The sequence below is a fragment of the Sceloporus undulatus genome, chromosome 5 (genome assembly GCF_019175285.1).
Source record: "Sceloporus undulatus isolate JIND9_A2432 ecotype Alabama chromosome 5, SceUnd_v1.1, whole genome shotgun sequence".
Lineage (NCBI taxonomy): Eukaryota > Metazoa > Chordata > Lepidosauria > Squamata > Phrynosomatidae > Sceloporus > Sceloporus undulatus.
In genome coordinates this window covers 6,476,665-6,494,337 of record NC_056526.1, presented here as the reverse complement: position 1 = coordinate 6,494,337, position 17,673 = coordinate 6,476,665, and the positions used below count along the sequence as shown (strand labels likewise).

Below are 17,673 nucleotides of genomic sequence, written 5' to 3'. Positions count from 1 at the left end.
GACATAGACAGAAGTGTAATGAGTTCACTCACTCACACACACACACACGCAGATATTTAATCAGTTTGTTTTTGCCAAATTTGTTTGGCAAAACAAATATAGGGGTAACTGCCATAATCTAAGTACATTTTGAGCTGTTTTTGGATCCCCTAAAACACAACTTTCTTTTTTAAATGGGGGCTACTGGACTTTTCAGGGTTCCAGGGAGGCTTTGCAGGCCATAAAATGGGCTTCCACGGACCACAGGCTACACTTAAATATTTATATAGTCCAGTTTCTTTGATGGCTGCTGGTGGTTCTCATGACAAAGGGCTGGTGAACAAACCCTGGAGTTGACTGAGCTTTAAAGGAGCAATACAAGATGCTGATGTTATTTTTCAGGATAAGATTCTCCACCTTGGACAGCTCCTTTTAGTTCAAGCTACAACTCGGAGTGGATCAACTCACTGTCATGAAAGCCACCATCCACCACTGCCCACTGTCCATATTGGCTGAGGGACTCTGGGAGATATAGCATTCAATGGCTGCATCTGCTTTGCAGAAATAATGCAGTCTGATACTGCTTTAACTGCCTTGGGGCAGTGCTATGGAATACTGGGATTTATAGTTTGTTGTGGCACCAGAGCACTGATAGAGAAGGCTAGATACCTCACAAAAATGCAAATCCCAGAATTCCCTAGCATTGAGCCATGACAGTTAAAGCAATGCCAAACTGCCTTAATTCTATGGTGTAGATGCAGCCCTAGTAAGCACTACAACTGTTTATTTATTTGATGTATATCCTACTTTTCTTCCCCCAAATAGGTACCCTGGGGCACCACCTCCCATCTGACCTTGGAAGCTAACCATGGTCCGCCCTGGTTAGTCATCAGATGGGAGACCACCAACAAATGCCAGGTGCTGTAGACTATAGTTCAGAGGAAGAAACTGGCAAAACTACCTTTGAGCATTCCTTGCCTAAGAAACCCTGATGAAATTCTTGGGGTCACCATAAGTCAACAGGTGACCTGAAAGACACATACATATGCACAGTAAGCACTAGCCTCTGGTGGTTTCCATGTCAGTGGGATATGAATCCAAGCATTAAAGGAGGTGTCCATGGTGATGAAGCCTATCTCCCAAATATGTTCAATGCCTTAGGCAACTTCTTTAGACAAATTCCTGGCACTGACTGAGCACCTGTCTGACAGGGAACCCACCATCTACCACTGGTTTCTGATTTATTTACCTCTTGCTAAAAGTGCACTGGGAACTAAGTTACATGGGTAGATTTCCACAACCTCTCTGTTTCAGCCATAAGGGAGCCTTCATTCCTTCAACTGAGCTTCAACCAGCCAGGAGCTATTTCTGCATAACACTGATGGCCTGTGACTGCAAGGCCATGGCACACTGTGGTGTTCCTGTGTTGTTGATGAAAACACTTCTCTCCCCTGCAGTAAAGTATTTGAGCAATGCCCTCAGAACAAGTCCGGCTCTGCCTCAGTAGTTTTATAGTTATTGGCTATTGTCCCAGCTTCCTCAATGAAATCCAACATTAAAATAGCTTTCTATATTCCTTGAGTGCCTTCGTTCCATCACCTCCTGGCAGCAAAATTGGTCTTTCAGCAACAGACCTCCTTGTGAAATGCACTTGCTTAGAAGCATGTTCAGGGGGGATGGCAGGGGAGGAGGAATAAAATGGAGGAGGAGGAATAAAACTCACCTTTTGGTCTTGACATGTACAGTGGTGTTTTACATATGAAATCAGGGGCCGCTGATGGCTCTCACATTCATGGTGGGCCAAATCTGTGCCAGGTTTTAGACTGAATATTAAAGGTGCCATCAAAGCTGTTCAAGATGCTGAACCTGTTTGTGGAATAAGAGCAACCACCTTGATAGTTCCTTTGATATCTGGATCGCAACCCTGAGTAGATTCACCAAGCTATTGACATGGGAGCCATTACTCACCACTGATTATACACACACATACACACTCATCCCTCCATATTTGGTAACCCCAATAATTTCATCAAGGTTTCTTAGGCGAGGAATATTCTTTGCCAGTTCCTTCCTCTGAAATATAGCCTACAGAACCTGGTATTTGTTGGTGGTCTCCCATCTGATGACTAACCAGGGCTGCCCCTGCTTTGATATTTGTGGATTTGATTATTCACAGATTTGATTAATATGTTCTCTCTAGGAATCTCTAGGTCCCCCAGTGCAACTTTAACTAAAAGTTACACTGTAAGACCTAGAGATTCCTAGAGAGAACACTCCATTAGGCCTTTGTAGCTCCTCCAGTGCAGTTCTATGGTCAGTGTCTGTCGGACATTGACCACAGAGTTCCACTGGAGGACCTAGAGATTCCTAGAGAGGTGTCCTCTCAGGTAAAAACATGGTGTTTTTGTTATTTGTGGTTTTTCCATATTCACAGAGGTCTTGTGCCCCTCACCCTAGCGAATATGGAGGGAGAAGTGTGTGTGTGTCATCACTAGCAGCCTTTGCTAGCATTAGCCTCTGTGAATCATACAAATATAGAGCTGGAAGGGACCTCAAAGGCCATCTAGTTCAACCTTTTGCATCACATGAATAGACAGCTAAAGAGCTCCTGAGAAACAGCTGCTCAACTTGTGCTTAAAGGCCTTCATAGAAGGAGAGTCCACTTTCCTTCAAGGCTGTCCATACCATTGCTGAGCAGCTCTGACTGCCAGGAAGTTCTTCTTAAAAGTTTTGGTGGGATCTCTTTTCTCATTTTTTTTACATCTAATGATTTGTGTTGTAGTCTCCACAATAGCAGAAGCAAAACATCTCTCCCCATGTTTCACATGGCAATCCTTCGGATAAAGACGACTATCATGTCACCTCTCTGTCTTCTGTCCTCCAAGCTAAACATATCCAGATCTCTAAATTGTTCCTCATAAGTCCTGGTTTCCACACCTTTGACCATCTTGGTCACCCTTCTCTGGACATGTCCCAGCTTCCTCCACTTCCTTTCCAAGTCATCCAACTTGATGACCATCTCGTAAAGAAAGATGTGGCCATTCTTCTGGTGTGCACGAATATCTCAAATTTTCCTGCTTTTCATTTCTATTTAATTTGCTACTCATCAATTATTTGAAATTTGGATAGCCAAAAGCATGAAACAGAAACTGTAGATAAAGTTCCATGGGTTTACTCTTTCTAAGAATTTTGAATCATTTGCAGTTCAGGGGTTTTGGCAACTGATCTGTTAGTTTGTGCTGTATATATGCCATATATATGCTATGAAAGGATGAGCTGGGCAAGCCTGGTTGGTGCCAGCTAATCACAGCTATGAATGGGGGTCTACCAGGGGGAGAAGATGCAAAAATGAGGTTTATGTCTGACATAAGGCAAATAGGGAAAATATGGCATAGAGATAGGAAAAAGCTGTCTCACCCAAACAGAATAGAGTGGTACTATACTTCCCTTGATCTACACATTACACTTCTGTTGATACAGACTAGGATCATACTGTATTGGTTTTTTTAGCAGTTTCATCATACTGTTGGCTCATGTTCAGCTCATGGTCTACTAAGAGTCCTAAACCCCTTTCACATGTATTCTTAACAAGCCAGTTGTCACCCTTCCCGTATATGTGCATTTCATTTGTTTCTGACCAAGTGTAGTACCTTACATTTCTCCTTGTTGAAATTCATTTTGTTAGTTTTGGTTGAAGTGTCTAATCTATTAAGGTCATTTAATATTCTGATCCTGTCCAACATAGACCCTTAACAACCTCATTTGATAATCATGTCCTCTGTTCCATCCTCCAAGTCATTTATAAAACTGCTGAATACTGGAGTTGTACTGCATCTCACAACTGCATGACCTGGAGTGCAACAGGCAGCAATTCCTCTTGTTCAACTGTTGTGCTTTGGTTTTACTATTTGCATTACCTTGCACCAGTGACCTAGAAAGTGATGCCACTTATAACATGGCATTTACAACAGTGTAAGTCACCAACAGGATTCTAGCCTAAGTGCTTATTTCTTATATTATACATTAAATAAGAATGTCAATGATCCACATCATCATTATTATTATTATTATTATTATTATTATTATTATTATTATTATTGCTTACATTTAATGAAATCCACACAAAACAAGGATAGAAACACTCTCTGCTTTGGCCATGGGCGTTGACCGTAAGGACAAGATGATGACAGGCTTGATCTCATTCAACATATATTTAGAGGCACCCAAGTCCTCTCAGATGCATGCAATTAGTTTTCTCTGCCAATTAGATGAAGAGGGATACTTTGTCCAAGGGAATATGGTAATGCATATTGATTGGAAAATGGGACTCCATCAAGCAAGGAAGGCTGGATTTGAGGTAAGGATAAAGGACAAGAATTAATAGGGGAGATTTTTAAAATTATAGGCAAGGGGATTCAGTGACCTCCATGGGAATGAATGGGTGGGGACACCTTTTAGCAGAGCATGTTTGTAGACCATTATCCACTCCCCCTTCACAGATGAATTAAAAACTATTCCGGGACTCCTGATTATCATGTTATAGCTGTGCCAGCATTTCCATTAGAGCACAGCCAGGAAACAGCATAGGTCCCAGAGTCCCATTGAACGACACTTTGTTGCCTTTTAATCTTTGCTTATGGGATGTCCAACCCAATGGCTGAGATTCTGCATTGCATTTATGTAGTGTAAACCAACACTCTTGTGCATGGTGGGTGTGTTTACAAACCTTCTGCTCAATAGTGACAGCAGACTGGCCAAAGACCATGAGCTGCTGCAGGGAACTCAGATCAGGTTTGCAGCTCAACAAGCTGCCACAAGGACTGCAGTCCTAATTTGCAGCTTGAAAAACTGCTGCATGGAACTACGTTCAGGTTTGTAGCTCAGTAAGCTGTTGCAAGGAACTCCCCTCAGGTTTTTAGTTCAACAAATTGCTGTATGGATCTCAACTTAGCTTTGCCACTCCAGAAGCTGCTGCATGGAACTGTAATCTGGACTGCAGCTCAAGATACTGCTGCAAGGATCTCAGCCCTGGTTTTCAGCTGCAGAAGCTGCTGCATGGAACCGTGCTCCGATTTTCAGCTCAAGAAGGAACTCAGCTCCGGCTTGCGCCAGGGGAGTTTAGCTAAGGCAGATGGGTTTTCTTCTGCATTCAAGCATGAGCTAATAGCATTCTAACTCTTAGCGATGAACCTGATGCTGGAGCTTGGAAAGAATTATTTGATACATATGTATCAGCTGGGGAGTAAGCTGAAATAGCCTTCTCTTTCAAAGGATTTGTGCTGAGATGTTTGAGAACTAAAAAGAGATTGCCTTACAACAGCTGTCCTGAACCTGCTATCTTTCAAATGCATGGGAATATACAGTTGGTCCTCCGCATTTGCAGCTTTGACTTTTGCAGCTTTGCTTACTTGTGCTTTTGAATAATATGTTATCTCTAGAAATCTCTAGGTCCTCTGGTGCAAGTCTGTCAGAAGTTGACCATAGAGTTGTGCTGGAGAACCTAGAAGTTCCTAAGGAAAACACTTCTCTAGGTGATCCAGCATGATTCTGTGGGTCAACCTCTGGCAGATGTTGACCATAAAGTTGCACTGGAGGCTGTGGAGATTCTTAGAGAGGTGTTCTCTCAGTTAAAAAGAATTGTGTTTTTTTAATTAGTGGTTTTTCCACATTCACAGGAGTCCTCCACTCCTAATCCCAGCAAATGTGGAGGGACCATTGTAGTTCCCATCAGATCCTGGTTGTACAACTTCAGTGGGATAGCACCCTGTCCAGTAAACAACTCATGTTACCCTGGGACTAGGCCTTCTCATATTTGATATCAATCTAATATTACAAGAGATACTGAGGAGAGTGATCAGTGGGTGGCCTGTAAAGACAACCTTAAGGTGGAAACATGGCCATAAATCTGGTGCGCTCCAGCAAGGGAGTAAGCAATGCACCCACCACAATGAGATCATCCCAAGGCATCAGCATCATCCTTTGTGTCTACAGAAGGCGATGATGGGAGTGTGGCTGAAGGAGATGGTTGCACATACACAGACAAAGGACACTTCTCCGTCAGTAAAATATGCCCCTAAATATGTCTTGCTGGTTTCAGATGAGAAAATAAAGGGCAAATTAAAATAAAATTTAAAATGAAATGAAAATGGAATATTGGAATGATCAACATTAAAGAAAATTAAGGAGGTTTAAATCATATTAGTCATATAAATTTCAGTTTTATTATGCACCAGAGGAGGAAGTCCATATAGGCTAGGAAGTAAAACTCCGAAAGTACTTGTATAATGTGATTAGGAAGCAGGGATATATCTAGACAGACCACATACCTAGTAAGGTCCCAGTTTGGGGCCTAAATCCTATTGCTGGTTCCACCTAGAGCAGAGGAAATTAACAAGGGAATTTGGTTAGTCAGCACTTCAGTAAGCTCCATGGACTCAATAATTTACTCTAGGAGGGGCTAATGGGTTTGGTCTTGGGCAAGTCACATGCTCTGGATGACCTTCAATAAATTGCATGCTCTCAGCCTCAGAGGATGGCAATGCCAACCCCCCCCCCCCCCCCCCCCGAAGAAACTTGCCAAGGAAACCCTATCAGTGGTTTGCCTTTGGGTTGCCATAAGTCAGAAACAACTTAAAGGCAAAACAACACACAGCAATAATTGGATTTAAGACTTATACTACAAACATGTATATTTAGATATGAGTTCCATTGTGTTTAATGGGACTAGTCCCTAATACTAGGGACCTAAACTCAACTAGACCCAACTAGAGTAGAATCAGATCTAGCTGGGTCAAGTTAGGCCCAACTAAAGTAGAGCTATTGCATCAATTATACATCCCTATGTGTTGATTCATAGTTATGGCAACCATAAGCCATATTAGGGGCTGGGGGGGGGAGAGTGTGTAGGTCACCCAGTGGGTTTCCATAGCTGAGCGGGGACCTGAACTTTGGTCTCCGCAGTTTTAGTCCAGTGCTGAAACAGCTACACCATGGTTGCTCACTGCTCAACAATTTATTCAATGAATCTGCCCCCTTGGGACTAACCAAATGGATCCCAGTCAGGATTCCAGCTTTCAGCATTCTTAAATTGGGAGTAAGCCCCCTTGAATGCAGTAGGTCTTGCTTGAAGCAGCAACTGACGAAAGCTGAGCTCACGTGAGGTATATTTATACACTACTTCCCTTAATAACTAATAGATCCTTGAAAATAACACCATAACTCAATTTTATTTCTTTAATCAGCTTGTGAAAGATCTATCGCTTTTGGATGCTGAACTTTCACACTGAGCTTCAAGGATTTCAGAAAATGGATGTCTTGTATGAGTTAAGTGAAGTTCCTCAGCCACTTTTGTTAGTTTGTGCCTTGATTGGGTGTGCATATTTCATACATTCACCCACAGATTTCATATTATAGAAGATGGAGAGATGTAAGATAAACAAAAACTAGGAGTACTTAAGTTATTATACCATGCAAAGACCACAACTTAGTTGAGTTATATTTTGGATGATTATAGAATCCGGGCTAGAATCCTTTTGGTGACATACACAAGTGTAAGTTCCCTTATACATACAGTTGTATTTTTAGAGGCATTGTGCAATGGGCATATTCATTCATGGTTGCATACGAGGAATCCCACAACGGTAATCATTTCACAGGGGACTTAATCCTGTTGGTAGTCTCAGCCCCATTAAACCCATGGGATTTACCTATGTGTTGATTCACCATGCAGTAACTGGTTGAATGCGACTAAGCTGGTTGGGACACACCAACAGGAATTGAGCCATTCACTTACAATTTTTTGGATTGTGTGTAGCAATTTGTCAGTTTACCACTCAATTCACTGAGACTGCAGAGGACAGCCCCTATGCATTCCTTATTGCACCATGGGACAATAGGCAGATGATGTGAAATTATTACAGAAGTTCTGAGACTTCTGAAGGATGCTGGCTGTTCCAAACACAGTCTAGGCAACCAGCCAAAGGCTGACTGCTCCACAGCTGATAGAGACTAATGAGCAAGTAAAGTAATAGAGTAGCTTATAGTTCAGCACTCATTTTACGTAGGCGGGATACACACTGCCATATAGTACGTATTGTATACGTACTAGGGTTAGGAAGGGGTGGTGCTTCCGCACCCCCCTAACCCTAGTACGTATACAGTACGTACAAGATGGTGGCGCCCCTTCCACATGGGCGCTGCCATATTTACGTACTGGACGCATAGCGTCCAGATGTGTCGTGGCGCCTATGACGTCGCGAATGCGCCTGCGGCGCCTCGCGACATCATAGAGGCACCGCAGAAAGAAGCTCCGAAATGGAGCTTCTTTTTTGCTCCACGCAGGAGTCGCGCGGTTTGGCTGCTGCGGCTCCTGTGCGGAGCAAATGGCACCAGCGGGGGACCGCCGCAGAGCAGCGGTTTGTATCCCGCCTTAGTAAACAAAAGCCTGAAGTCCCAAACAAAGTTCATTCACACGCTTCAGGTCTGACAAGAGAGTTCAGCAATGTCCAAGTCAGGTATATGGCACCCGGAGTTAACAAACACAGTCCAAGTCAAGCATAGAGATGAAGAACATGACGTAGAGCCAGTTAGGTCAGATAATATCTGACATCTCCTGGAGAGCCAGGCTGGGAATTTATAGACCAGCCTCTCAATGCAGCTGCTGCTTAATCAATTGCTGCTTCCTATAAATCCTCTGAGATCTCCTCAAGCCCTCCCTTTGTTGTCTCTGCTCAGCAAAGGTAGGTAGGGGAAAGGGTCTTCTGTATCTGAATGGACAAGACTCTCTGCTAGAGCTGGCCCTGTACTCTGGTCCATCTCTGAAACATGTGGTTCTGGAATCTCCTCCTGCTCTGGCTCAGCAGCAGGTCCCAGCAGGTCCACTACTTCAGTCTCTGACTCAGAGTTCATATCCATGTTCTGGAAGCAGGATATGACACTGCCAGATCTCAGTGCTGATGTCGTAATTTCACATCTGGCTATGGAGGCATAGCCAGACACTTATTTAATTGTGCCTACTCCCCACAAAGCATAGAGTGGTTATGGGGGCTTCATAGGCTGTAGGGTAAGTTGGATGTGTGTGCTTTTGATGCTAGAGACAGAGGAAAAGAATACCAACCTCCTCAGCGCCCCCAAAGGTACATGTGTAAGGGAAACTTCCATGTGTATATGTGTCTAACAGGATGCCAGACACTGTCTGATGCAGAACAGCAACATTCATTTCATGATTGCAGAAGACAGAGTTGCATATGCAATTCCACTGTACATGGCTGTAGATGCTCACTCCCCAGGCATGTGCATTATTCAAGGGGACGTGCACCCACATTAGGTTGTGCATTCAGGTGCCCTTTGGGTGTACTGGTCTACTTCCACAATGTTGAAATTCAACACAAGGATTGTTTAGCAAACTTAATTCAACCTCTCAGGTGGATTATATTGCTTTTGAATAAGGAAAAAAGTGGTCTTTAGCAATACAAAAATAGTAGAGGACCATGCGTTGCTTCTGCATGGAAGAAGTGTGAAATGGATTTGGCTCATAAACCTCTCTGGCAATTGAAGAAATCAACAGTAAGCCCCACAGAGTAAATTTATCTTTTTGAAAGTTTTTTGTCTCATTCTTTTTTGCCAGTATTTGTAAAATGGAATGAGAAAATGAAAGGAAGAAAAGGGATCCACTTTAGGGGGCAAAAGGAGAAGCTATGCAAGAAAGCTTAGAAGTAAGTAACTGTATGTATTGATATGTTCTAGCAAGGGCTTGCTCAGATGCCCAGAAGAGTCAATATTTTTGGGGGGAGCATTAATTTTTCAAGCATTTGCTCAGCCAAGGTGACTTTCTTCACCATGGATGTGAGAGGCTCCAATGTGAGTGGGACAATGCATCCACTCATGGGTTTCGGTCCCAATTTTAAAAGGATAAATTTAAGGTGCTGAAGGTCTTTGGTGGATAGAGTCTTGCCTTTGGAAAACTCCTTTAAAGTTTTCTTTTTTTTTTATATGCTGAGATCCTCTGCAATGTAAATTTCCCTATGCGGAGTTGCTGTTGCTGTGTGCCTTTGACTTATGGATACCCCAAGGCAGACCGATCACAGGGTTTTCTGGACAAGATTTGTTTAGAGGGGGTTGACATGACCTTCCTCTGAGGCTGAGAGAATGTGACTTGCCCCAGGGTTTTCATGGTTGAGCAGGGATTCAAATCCTGTTCTCCAGGATCCTAGTTCAATGCTCAAACCATTACACCACATTGGAGTTCTTGGTGAACTGTACTATGCAACTCTTGTGTTGAATGGTAACATTGTGCAACTAAATGCATCATGTCTAGAAAACACAAAACAAAAGAAACAAATACTGAAGGCTACAGAATCCACAATAAAAAATGGGAGATACATCTCCAAGTGCTGTGCAGATGGTTATTTGAAAAAATCCCAAGGTGTTTCAATCTATGTAAGTATTTCAAAGGACTTCTTCAAGGACAATATACAGTATGAAACTAACAACAGACATTTCTAGAGCTGAAAATTTCATTCCAAGCTTGCTAGGAGGATCTGTGAGTTTCAGGGGGGAGATACATCTTCAAGTGGTCTGTAGGGTGTCTTTCTTTTTTTATTTTGAAACATGTTTCATCCTATGTAAGTTTTTTTTGGGGGGGGGGAGTTTCCCCCCTGAAACTCACAGATTCCTCTAGCAAGCTTGGCTGCTGGCCATTCTAGCTGGAAGGCACTGGGAGTTGCCACCAAAAAAAGGAACTTTGCAAAGCTCTCAGTCTTAGTGGCATCTTTAGCCCTCTTGCCTGCTTGTGAACAGAAGCAGAACTGACTGCTCATTGAGCAGCTCTAAAGCCATATACTTCTCTTTCTTGTCCCATCGAAATACGTTGAAATCTGAACACCTCAGAGATCACTACACTCCCATCTGACTCTGCTTCAGTGACCTGCCATCAGCCATGTGGATAGAGAGGGAAAGAAGCCATCAAGAGATGCTCTAGAATGACAGAACATGACATCTCTCTCCCTACCCACTGCCCTCCAAATACAATTCTAATTCTATTATCTCAATAACTCCATTATCCAAATAGCACCTCATCGGTTTCCAGGCCCATTTTCGGACACATTAAGATAATGGAGATTTTTGCTGTTAAGTAGCAGCTGGTGCTGCTGCTTTCCAGCAGTCCTCTCCTCCCTTTTGGACGAACGACAGGGTGAACAAAAAGGTGATGGTCATATATTTGAGGCCATATCCCCTCTGTCTACTGCAGCCAATCATGTCAACAGATATGTTGTGAGGCTGGGATGGAAGAGGTTTTACAGCAACTAAGATCCTCACAATTTCAATTGATTGCGTGAAAATCAGGACCATGTTGTTGCCTTGTCCCCCTGTGCTAGCACTAGTGAATAATGCTGTTGCAAAACCCAGTGCAAAAACCATTGTTGGCATGTAGTGAGCACCCACCCATGCTACACTGTATGAACACTTCTGCTTTCACAGTCCTGAAATGAATGCATGTGTTCTTTGTTGGCCAAAAATGTGCACCTGCCTCTGTAAGAGACTGTATGCATCTAACATCCAATCTGCATTGCATAAATAAAGCAGTTTGACACTGTTTTAACTGCCAGGGCTCAGTGTTAGGGAATCCTGGGCTGTGCAGTTTGTTGTGGCACCAGAGCTCTCTGACAGAGAAGGCTAGATATCTCACAAAACTGCAAACCCCAGAATTCCATAGCATTGAGCCATGGCAGTTAAAGCAGTGTCTTTACTCCTTATTTAAACAAGTAGTTGTACACACTGGCTAAATAAAGTGGCTTCCAACCACTTTGAAGCCTGACTCTGACTGCGAGTAATTGCGCAAAAGATTATCACACGCAATTGCACAAATAAAGTGATATCAGAAATGCATTGTCACTGCAATCCCAAAAGTAAAAAGTTGTGCATTAATGCTTTGTGACCACTTTATTGGCAGGTTTTGTGCGATGTCATTTGAAACTGTTTCGCATAATTACGCAATTTTTCCAGGATGTTCATGGGATATACTCCCAACCTCCTTCGTGTGATAAATTCCTTACTTCTTTCCTGAAGGTATGTGCATTGTTTTCCTAGACTGAATGGGTAGCAGAACATCTCTGACTTCCTGTCATCTGCTCACCAAGTGCCAACCATGTGGTCTCTCAGTGGAGCATTCTTTGAGCATGACTACATGCTTTTATTTTTGAGTGCAGGTTCTTAGCCTTAGAACCTGAACCTTAGAAATGCTCTTGGCAAGATGTCTCCAAAAGCAAGAAAATTGTGTCCACCTAGGTAGGGAGTTTTTTCTTCTTTCTTTCTTTCTTTCTTTCTTTCTTTCTTTTTCTTTTTCTTTTTCTTTTTCTTTTTCTTTTTCTTTTGTTGTGTCTCTTCATGTTATATGTGTGCCAGGCACACACACACATGCACACTGTCTCTTACTGAACAAACTGCAGACATACTCCACAGGCAGTAGAATACAGAAAGGAGCATGAACTGTCAGGGCTGCCTGGAAAGGCTTTAAAAATATACTATGTGATACGTTTGTAAAAAGAGAAATCCCGACATGGCTAGCATAAAAGTCCCTGGAGTTACCTGTCTACAATTTAGAAGGGATTCTGTGGTCTGAAGTGGGGTGTATGTCTCCAAGTTTCATATACTTCTATTTAATTTAAAAAAAAAAAAAACCTATAAAATATCACTGTTCGAGTTTCTCAATGCAGATGAATGGGAGCTAAAAATTATGATTTCTGAGTTCTGGTCATGATTCGGAAACTGAAGTGGACTGGATCGGGTCCAAGATGTATTGAGGCCACATACAAATTGCTCTGGATTGAATTGCCCCTGCTTTTGCACAGCACTGCAAAAAGAAATTACCAAGCCTTTCCCAGCAATCTGGAAACCTTGGTCCAGTCTCAAGGCAGATCAAGTATGACTGACTCCTGTTTCCAATCAATTACACCTTTGCCTCCTCCCCCATCACAAGCAGTTTTCTCTGCTAATTATATGAGTTTATTATTCAGAAAGCCCAGGTTGAACTCCAAATTCCAGAGGTCAAATGGGGTCAGGCAAGCAATCAGTTCCACATTTTCCTAAGCGACAAAGCCCCCCAGCAATCAGTCACTGCCAAGCAGTCCATAATGGCCAGCCTGGAAGTTAATGGCCTGCGGCAAGGTGGGGGTGGATGAAATCTTGGGGTTGCTAATGTTCTTTTGAGAAAAGAGAAGAGTACAGCAGCATGGGGCATAGGAAGAAGACAAAGAAATCCCCTGTTCCACCTCCTTTAGAGGAATCCATGAGTGTCTTGAAAGGAACATTGAGACACTGGCCCGGTACAGATGGGCCCGTTGCGGCATGCCCATGACGTGCTAGGGTTGCTCGGGGGTGGGCCGTGTACATGCCCCACAACCCTAGCATGTCATGGGCACACTGCAACTGCGCGGCACCATCCATCGCTGGCACTTTGGCATGGCACAAGTGCACCGCAAAAAACGAACCGCTACCATGTATTCCTTTCTTATTGTGCAGTAGTGCCGCGCAATTTGGTGCTATGGAGCTGTTGCGGAGCAAGGAGAGGCACTTCCCGGGTGCCTCTTTTTGGCGTTCTGTACTGTGCCAGTGTCAAGTAAGGTACATGCTTTTCCCCCTAGGAGGCTAAGGATGGAGAATGTGGCCAAGTTCCTACATCAAGTTGGATAGTGTATCCTCTACATCTACCCAAGTCTCATGCTGAATGGCTATATTGTGCAACTAATCCAAGGCACCAAATTTGGAACCCAATGGGCAATTCTTTCCATCTATGCACAATGCACCATGCAGATTACTGTGGGAATCCACATAATGTGCATCTGTGCACAATGGCACTATGTGCACAATGGTACTGCATGCACAACTCTGCTTTCACAACCATTCTGTACAGAATACAGTGAGCCAGCGCCATACACAGGCTTCTCTTCCATGGCTTTCAGCATACTTTGAAGCCGCGGTACAATGTTGTGAATGGCGCCCATGCCCTCAGCACACATATCACACCATGCCACATGCACGTGCCCCATTATTTTCAATGGGGTGCGAACATACACAATTTTCCCCTTATGCGGGGGGGGGGGGGGGGGGGGAGTCTGGAACAGTGTATTGCAGTTTCCTCATGGCCAAACTATGAAACTACTCTCCCCCCCTTTCACCTTCTGCAGGACCCACCTTTCCTCCTGTGTCCCTATTACAGCCATGTACTAGCTGGTGGAGAGCAATGGGTAACTGAAGCATGTGGCTACATGACTATAACCAGACACACAACAATAGGGCCATCTTCCAAGACTTCTGGAAAATTTCCAAGAAATCATCCACTTTTTATCAGCCACTACATTTCCGTGGAAAGGGGTGGCCATGGGTGGAAGGTGGGCTGTCAGGGGGTTTCAGTCACTCCATGAAGGAAGAAGAGCGTGCCAACCTTAAAGACCAAAAAAGACATACACGGGTATAATTTTAACAAGGTAATTTCTACTTGGTATATCACTAACAGAATGTCAATGTATAGTAAAGAAAGAAAGCAGGGAGAAGGAAGGAAGGAGCTAGACAATACTCTTTGCTTACCTTCCTAATCTGATACACAAGTGTATGAAAAATGATTACCTCCTACAATGAAAGTGTCAGAATTTCATAGAACTATCAAGAGTGATAACAGTTTGTAGAGTATGCCACCATGGTGCAGGAGTGAAATGCCCAGGGTTGCTACCCACACAACACCTTTGAAAACCCTCTTTTTTACCACCATTGAAAGCTTATAGCTTCCTGGTATTCTTGGGTGCCTGCTTAGTGTACAGTTTGATCCTCCATGCTGGTGCAAAAGTCTGTCTACTTTCCTCCCCCTCCCTGCCCTTGTCCTTCTAGACTTCCACTTGCATTTATAAAATTCAGGGAGAAGCTTGTCTTTACAGTATGTAATTACGTTCCCTTTGCTCCATTTCATTTCCCTCGAGCACCAGCTTGGAGGGAAAGAAATGCATTTTCAGCACGCACCCGAGTTCTCCTAAAGCCATGCAGAGCCTGAGATGGGAAAAGACAAGCTCCCCCTCTTTCCCACCCCCAGGAGGTGTGTAGATTAGATTTGCACTTTCTTCGTTGATTGTTGGTGTATTGCTTGCTGCCCAGAATTGGATAGGGGTAATAGCAAACCTGGAAATGGGAGTGGGGAATCGGTTAATAAACCGGTGTTTGGAAGTGACCTGGAAAATGGGAGGTCTTCAAGAAAAGGGAGTCTGGCTGGCATTGGAATTAGAGGAGACAGCTGTTTAACTGAGTCTGGGATTATCAGGCTTCCAGGATTCATATGTAATCATCAGCTTCTTAGATTTCCTTCCCCTCCTGGGTCTGTTACAGAGTTTGGGAGGGAGGGAGAGATGGAAGATTTTCTAGATTTGCTACTCAATGCCTTGAGAATGAGATTGGGGTGGAATCCCCAATTGCTTTTGATAAAACCACCTCTCCCGCACAGGGATAAGAAGATGGCCAATCTGCTTGATTCGGAAACCTCCAATCTCATTTGATGTTGGGAAGAAGCAGGGGAGAAGGGAATTAAGGAAAGGAAATTATAGTGATCCAAATGCAGGGATTCGAAGATCATCTCCCAAGCCCACGGCAGCTTGTATACAGCTTAGTTGCACTGTAACCCATCTGTATATATTTCTTCAAGAATTATAAACTTGAGAGGCTCCTTCTGTCCATGCTTAGAAGAGAACTGCAGGCTGTTACATCCACCGGGCAAGAAGTGAGGAATGAAGTACAGTCACCCCTTTGGACTTGTGGGGGATGCGTTCTGGACACCCCCTCCCCCGAGTTTGAAATCTTGGCATATTCAAACCCCATAGGGTTGAATGGGGTGCATGTATGTGGAGTGCACGCCATGGGCACATGCCCCATTAAGGTTAATAGCTGTCACCCCTTGCAGATTTCCAAGTCCGCACATTTCAAGTCCGTGGACTTGGAGGGGCGACTGTATAGGAAATTAGTCTCCAGCCTTAATGGGGAACAAGCTGGCAATTTCCGTATCAGTGGGGTAGTAAATCCACTCCTGGAATTAGTCTAAACTGAGGCCTGGTTCCCAAAATACGTTGAGTACCTCAGATGGCTGGCTTTTTTGAGTTCTTTTTAAAACAATTTGGACTGAAACACAGAACAAATTTGTTGACCCACAGTCATGGAATACACAACTGTTAACCATCATTTCAATAAGATTGCTCTGGTTGGGCATTACCATTCGGATTCAGGCTGATTCTTGCAATGTACTAGAGTGGCATGCACTGAGATAAGACCTTCTTTGTAATGTTAAAAATAACAAGCCTTTGGTAGGGCAACCACAAGACTCATAATCCTCAATAGAGAAACTAAAAGTCCCCAAATTCCATGTCTCCTCATGTCATATCTAGCTAGGAAGAGACATTTTGATCCTGTCATGCAAGACATGGAGCACTTTCTCCCTCCTATTACTCCTTTCCCAAACATCCCCTCTCTTCCAATATGCTTCGGCTATTTGAGTTCTTCAAATGAGCCTGTCAACTGTTCAAAAAGCTAAAATGAACCAGTAGAAGATTATATCATTGCAATGAGTCACCTGGATGGACCTGGCCAATTCACTATTCTGCTCAGTCAATTATCCGGGGTGGAAATATTTCCATTGTAGCTTGCAGGTGACGTGTTCTCAACCAACATTGATGACACCCAAATTGCTTCTATCTAGAAGCACCTTATAACCTCTTCAACATCATGTACAAATCAATAAAGCCAACATTGCACTTCAAAGCACAATCAAGACTTTGCTGAACCAACACAACTGTGCTGTCAACATGCTCAGTCTCTGCCAGACTTAAAGCCTCCTTATTTTAGATGGAAAATAAAATGGACACCATCCACCCTTCAATGAAAAGGTTCCAGCAGAGGCCAGGCAGCTCACCTGTTTCTCAGACATCATGTACAGATACTTGTGATCCACTGAAAAGGCCATGTCCCGCAGTATTGGACCAGTATCCACCACTTGTACAATTTCGTATTCAAGCGCACCTTTGACTGGACCATCTACACGGATCTGTAAAACCAAAACAGAAGCAATTATACAAAGAGCTGGGTTACTCTCAGATATATTATTTTCTCTGCAGTAGTTAAACAGACAGACAGATAATTACACAGAAACAGATTGCACATATAAATATCTGTTAACAATTTTTTCATTACCTACGTATATGATATTATCAATTGTTATACATGTATAAAATTGAACTGAAAATCTATATATCTACATGAAAGGATTTTGTAGCACCTTTGAGAGTAACAGTGCAAAAGACATTGTAGCACAAGCTTTTGTAGACTAGGGGGGGGGATACAGATGGGCATAAAGGGGCAGTGAGACGCTGCCTCTTTCTGCCCCAAATGGAGGCTGCAGCAGACAAACGCTGTGGCCTCCGTGAGGCCTAAGAAGAACCTGCTCCTGGAGAGTTCATTTTAGGTCACACATGGGGCACCAATGCCACCCTCATGAGCAATTATGATGCCCATGGTACATCATCATGGCGGCCCCCGTGTGGACAGGGTCAAGCCAAGATGGCACCTGGACAGCACAGTAGGGTTCGGGAGCGTGCAGACATTCTGCTTTCCTGAGCCCTAAAATCGGCCCCAGGCCGGCACTTTGACCCAGTCTGTATTGAGCCTTGG

The 17,673-nt window shown here is 43.5% G+C and overlaps 1 protein-coding gene across 2 annotated transcripts in view; it reads right to left on the bottom strand.

The window, feature by feature from the left end:
- PLXNA4 (plexin A4) overlaps window positions 1-17,673 on the bottom strand; it is a 611,693-nt gene that overhangs the window by 245,856 nt on the left and 348,164 nt on the right. For both annotated transcript variants that reach the window (XM_042470005.1, XM_042470006.1), the window contains exon 4: window positions 16,919-17,050. In XM_042470005.1, coding sequence (XP_042325939.1) covers window positions 16,919-17,050 — 132 coding nt within the window. The remainder of the gene's footprint in view (window positions 1-16,918; window positions 17,051-17,673) is intronic.